Below are 5,808 nucleotides of genomic sequence, written 5' to 3'. Positions count from 1 at the left end.
AAAAGAAGAACGTGGGTGTAAAAAAGGGGAAAGTGGACCAATCAAGCAATGTTTGTTATTATTGTCATACAACAATATACTAAAAATACACTAGTAAGATAGCTAATAGCTATGATAAGTCGTCAATCGAGTTATAAATACATCTACAAATAAATGAGATGGGAGTGCATGCATGTAACAATTTTTTGTTGACCTTTAAATAGTGATATCATCGTTGTAAATCCTGTAATAGCAAATAAGCATATTGGATTAACATTCACATCAAACTCAATTGATCAATCACGCAGACTTGATAAGTGGTCATCATCAGCAATTTCATTTGTACAGGAAATTGTTTCACAGAAATGTACCAGAAATCTCATATTGTGTGGGCCCCAAGTGATAAAAAATGCCAAAAAGTCACCCATCCCCAAGTGTTGTGTCTGTTTTGTAGTGTTTCTATGTGTACAATTTCTATTCATACAGCATTGCTCCATCATCATTCTTCGAGTCGATGGCCTTCGATCATCAACTCGAGCTTGGAGAGGCTGAAGTGAATTGGGAGTTTAGTGTGTATGCTACCATAAGCATCACGTGTTCATAAATAGAAGAACATTATAGAATATGGTCAATAAAACTTTATATATATATATATATATATATTGATGAATGTGTGATTGAGAATAAATTTGAGGAAAATTAAGTTTCAAAATCGAATTGGATCGGCCGGTTCAACCGGGGACTGGCCATCAAACCGGTTCGATTATGACTGAAAATCACTAGAATTAAAAATTGGGAAAAAATCGGATAATAATGAGGTCCAACAGCAAAGCTGGTTTACCCGCGATTTGACCAGTTTACTTGTGTTTTTCATTAAAAAGAATTGAAAATCCTTGTGCCAAATAACTAATAAGGCTCATCAAGCTATTGTTTTGAAAACTACTTTCATTCCTTCCCCTTTCTTTATTTTCCAATGTCGGATTGCTTTCAACCTCAAGTTCACTTTACAATATTCTAGAGTTTTAAGATATTTTATCATAATTGGTTACTTTAAAAATAATGTGCTATTTTCATTTGAAAAATTATATAAAAAACTTAAAGTAAAAAAAATAATAATTTAATTCTTGAATTTCAATATTTGATTTATTTTTTCATTTCACTATTTTTTATTTGTTTATATTTATTTATTGTATCCGATTCGACCTTTTGATCCTCGACCTTTTCCGGGTTGATTTTCAAAACATGCGGGTATAAAGCACGATACATAAGAAATATGGTGATCAATAGCATTCAAATTCTTGTGAAGAAAAATGTATGTCCAAAAATAGATTGATTCCTCGTCGAAGTCCTTACTATGACTAGTTGATTTTCTAACTATTATATCGTAACATTCGTGTTTAAACTTCTATATTTAAAATATTTTGCTATTGCCGAGTTCTATTCTACATAATCTTTAAATAGTCATGTACAATGCATCTGATAAATTATTTGGAGGACATAGAGTTAGTAACTCAAATGGCCACTGAACTTTAAAAATCACTCAAATCATCACTGAACTTTACAAAATGATTTCACAGAATCATTAAATTTTGCAAAAGATTTTCACGGGATCACTGGATTTTAAAAATTACTCCATTCATTATTGAACTTTGCAAAAACTTAAGAAAGTTTTGCTTGTTCGATGACCTCTAGGAAAGTTTTTGCAAAGTTCAGTAATCCCTCAGAAATGTTTTGAAAAGTTTAGTGATAAATGGAGTGATTTTTTAAGTTTAGTGACCCCTGTAAACATTTTGTAAAGTTCAGTGACAACTTGGATTATTAACCTGAGGATATAAAGTAATACATGTATAATATTTCCAATTTGGTGCTGAACTTAGAAGAAATGACAAATGTTGTTGCCCGGGATTCACGCATAACTAAATGAAGGGAGAGAGGATTCGAACGAATTGGAGCGGTAAATGACACGAGTAGTCAAGGTAAGGGGATTGATAGGGCTAGGGGATGATAGACTATTTACTTTTTTATTCAAATAAAATGGAGTATGTGATCGTTCCTAAGTAAAGAGTGCTATGCGCCAATTCTCGTTGTATCTTAGATAGAATTCATCAATGGAAGTTCAAATGCTACAAAAATTGAAGTTTGGATATTTTTCGATAAAATAAAATTTTAATTGGAATCAAGTGTTATTTAATGCATAAGTTAAAAAATGTTGTGCTACTTTATCGAAAACAAAATAAATCTTGTTACGACTTCACACTGATTGCTATCCGTGCATTCAATATTTTCTCCAAACAAGTAAGGTAACCTCTTTGGGTGTAGCCAACTTCCATAGTTTATTGACCACGGTACATACTTCGTTTTCTAATAACTTAAGGAAAAAAAAAGTTATTTTTGATAGATCCATGATATTATAATATAATACACAGAATGGTAGGGGGTTGTATGGTTTTCTATTTTTAGGTTGCTTTCAATTTTCAATTTTGCAAAACATCAAAATTTGTTTGATCAAGTATTTTTGAAAATACAAAAAAAATGCAAAACACAAAAAACAAAAAAGGTAAACATAAAACTCAAAACGTAGTTTTAACTTTTTCGGTATTTTTAGTGAAAATCTTGAAAACACTCGAAATATGAAAATAAACATTAAAAATATAAAATATAAAATTTTGGAAATATAAAATTGTAAAAAAAAATTTAAAAGATTGAAAAAGGAAATTTCGAAAATACTAAAGATTTTTTTTTTTGAAAAATAAAATCTAAAAAATAATTAAAATCCTAAATTTATAAAATAATAAATTTGAATAAATAAAATTCTAAAGTTTTACAAAATAAAAATTTTGAAAAAATAAAATTTTGAAGTTTATAAAAACATAAAAATGAAAATATTTCAAGCACTTATTGATGATTTTTCAATTTTCTGTTTTGAGAAACGATTTTCTAGAATGATAAATAAATCGTATTTTCAATAAATTTACAATATATCCTCTAAATAAAAAAAATTGAAAAGAAAGGGGGATGAGCCAAGTAGTTAGTCCTCATCTCGCTCTTTTTCTCTTCTGGATAGAAGAGAAGGAAAAGGCAGAAAAGATTGAACCCTACCAAAGAATCTACAAGAAAAAATCTATGCAATAACTTGCACCAATTGCCCAAAACATAATAAACAGAAGGGTGATTAGCACATAACATCACTATTTTTCACTATTATTGTGAAAAACGTTCACACCTTTCATTGTGCAAAATATTATTTTCATCCAAATTCTCAATAAAAAAGTTGTAAAATGACGAATATACCCTCATATTTAAATAAAACAAAAAGAAAAGAAAAATAAAGAACTAATTGCAACCATAGTCCCAATTTTTAAAAAAAGTTCAAAAGAGTCCCAAAAAATTATTAAATTAAAAAAAAAAACTCTTTATTTCTCTTCCACTTTTCCTTTTTCTTGATCATCATTCAATTCTTTGTCAAGTTCAGTGGTTCCTCAGTTGTTCTTAATGAGATATCTTCAAGGTCTTGTACTTTCACATAATCAGATAAGTGGCTATAACTTTGATAATATTGGGATGAAAATGTTGAGCTTAGCCAAGCTTGATCATTCAAATTTCCGGTTAATTGGTCTATTATAGGGATGGCAAATTGGCCCGCAAGCTCGGCCGCTCGTGGCCATGCCTGTAAAAAGCTCGGGCTCGTATGACTCAAGGGCCTATTAGAAATTTTTAAACAAAATTAAAGCAGCTGCCTTTTTAAAAGGCAACTGGCTGCTTCCTTTGTTTAGACAATGTGCTAGCTACCTTCATAAAATAATAATAATAATAATCGAGTTGGCTCGATTCGATAAGGCCCGAATTTAAAGTTTGGGTCGAGCCTCGACTTTTTGGTTGAGCTTTTACTCGGCTCGACTCAAGCCAATAGAAATCTGACCTAAAAAGCCCGAATCGAGCCCAATTTCGATTTTCAATTCGACTCGTTGACATCCCTAATCCATTGCCTACTTCTATTTTTAATACTAGAAGTTTGACTGATTTGGATGTGAGCACGAATTTCTTTGTCGTCTTTTCTCAGCGTTGATTTTGCAAGCATTAGTGGTCTTTGGTCTTGAATTCCAACAACAATAATCTCTCTAGTGTCGAATCTAAATTCTCTTTCCTTGTTGGACCTCTTCAAAAATAGATTTTTCAAAAGCTTCCCCATGTTTCTTTCAATCTGGATGGGGAAAACAGGTGGTGGTGGTGGAGGAGGAGGAGAGGAAATAAGGAGAAATTTTTTTTTTTTTTTTTTAATTTCTAGGTTTTTAATAATTTGTTTAGCACTCGTTTGAACTTGAAAAAAAAAAAGAAGAAGGGATTATGGTTGCAATTAGTTTTGTATTTTTTTTCTTTTTTTTTGTTTGTTTTGTTTTGTTTAATTTTCATACGAGGGTATATTCGTTATTTTACAATTTTTTATGGGGAAATTGCATGAAAATGATTTTTGCTCATTAAAAAGTGTAATTAAAGGTGAAAATATTAAAAAATAAAAGACCAATATGTTTTCGACAATAATAGTGAAATATATGAAAGTTAATTGTTCTAAAGAGAAGATATAAACAAATTTACAAAATAGAAATAACAAAAGAAAATACAAAATATGAATAACAAATATACTTGTCCTGTCAATGTATGTGTCGTTATCTCTCCACAGAGTCACAATTCACCCATTTGTGCACCAAAACCCAATTTGGGAGGATTGGTTTAACGTACATCTCAGTCTTCCTCTTTATTCTCCCTCCCATTTCAAACCCTAAAACTCTCTTCCTTCTGTTTTACAAATTGCCTTATAACTTAAACAAAAAATAAAATCAAGTTTGTAGGTTGATCGGAGCTAATTTGCACTGATAATAATTACAAACTTAAGAATAAGTTTTCTGCGTTCTGATTTTTATTAATATTTTTTTTTTTTAGGTTTTGGAAATTTTTTGATATAAAAGAGAAAAAGGATGAATAGTGGGCAAAAAAAGAGGAATTTTCAGATAGAGGCGTTTAAGCACAAAGTGGTGGTGGATCCGAAGTATGCAGATAAAACATGGAAGATCCTAGAACACGCCATTCATGAGATTTACAATCATAACGCCAGTGGCCTTAGCTTCGAAGAGCTCTACAGGTTTTTTTATTTTTATTTTTTAGTTTTTACTTCAATTATTTTAAAGTCAAAATTAATCTACTTTTGCGCATCTGTCGGTCGTGTTAGTGATCGATAAACTTGATTTAACTGCCGGTGGATTTTTTCCGTTTAAATTGTCGAAAATGCTAATTCTTGCTTGTTGAAATTTAAGGTGGCATATAAAGTTCTACTTAATTTCTGGATGCGTTTTGATTATTTTAATTCTCTGATTTATTGAATTGGAAGCAGATGAAAGCAAGATATGCTCAGTGAAATTTGACATATATCCATTTTTTTACATATTTTTTTCAATTGAATTGCTAATTAAAGTTTCGCTGAGTAGGAATTTTGAGTCAAAGAAATATTAATGTTTGTAAACCATCTTTAAAAACTTTATTGTAGCTATCATTCCAATATTGTGCATTGATCAATATTTACATATTTTAAGATACTCAAAGCTTCCCTTTCATATGTTTTGCCTTCATTAACTGATATAGTACCTATTACATAATATTCACCTTAAAGATGATGATGCATTTGAATTTGGAAGCTCTAACAGATGCTTTTTAGCCAATATGTTTTTTCCATTTTGGGAAATCGTTGTGACATCATGTCACTATGGTGCACATGTATAATAGGGTCATTCATATTCTGATATTATGCAGACGTATTTCTTTGATACGTTGAAGTGA

General features: G+C 30.4%; 1 protein-coding gene across 2 annotated transcripts in view; it reads left to right on the top strand.

Annotated features, from left to right (window-relative positions):
* The first annotated feature begins 4,640 nt into the window (after positions 1–4,640).
* The window catches only part of LOC111395577 (cullin-3A-like), an 8,802-nt gene continuing 7,634 nt past the window's right edge, over positions 4,641–5,808 (top strand). The window contains exons 1-2 of one of the 2 annotated variants that reach the window (XM_023021630.1): positions 4,647–4,712; positions 4,918–5,116. In XM_023021630.1, coding sequence (XP_022877398.1) covers positions 4,953–5,116 — 164 coding nt within the window. In that variant the 5' untranslated portion in view covers positions 4,647–4,712; positions 4,918–4,952. Of the gene's footprint in view, positions 5,117–5,808 lie in introns of both variants that reach the window. The other variant, XM_023021622.1, reaches the window with a different exon arrangement.

Source organism: Olea europaea, chromosome 1 (genome assembly GCF_002742605.1).
Source record: "Olea europaea var. sylvestris chromosome 1, O_europaea_v1, whole genome shotgun sequence".
Taxonomy (NCBI): Eukaryota; Viridiplantae; Streptophyta; class Magnoliopsida; order Lamiales; family Oleaceae; genus Olea; species Olea europaea.
The sequence above is the reverse complement of the archived record's forward strand: the minus strand, read 5'-3'. Positions and strand labels throughout refer to the sequence as shown.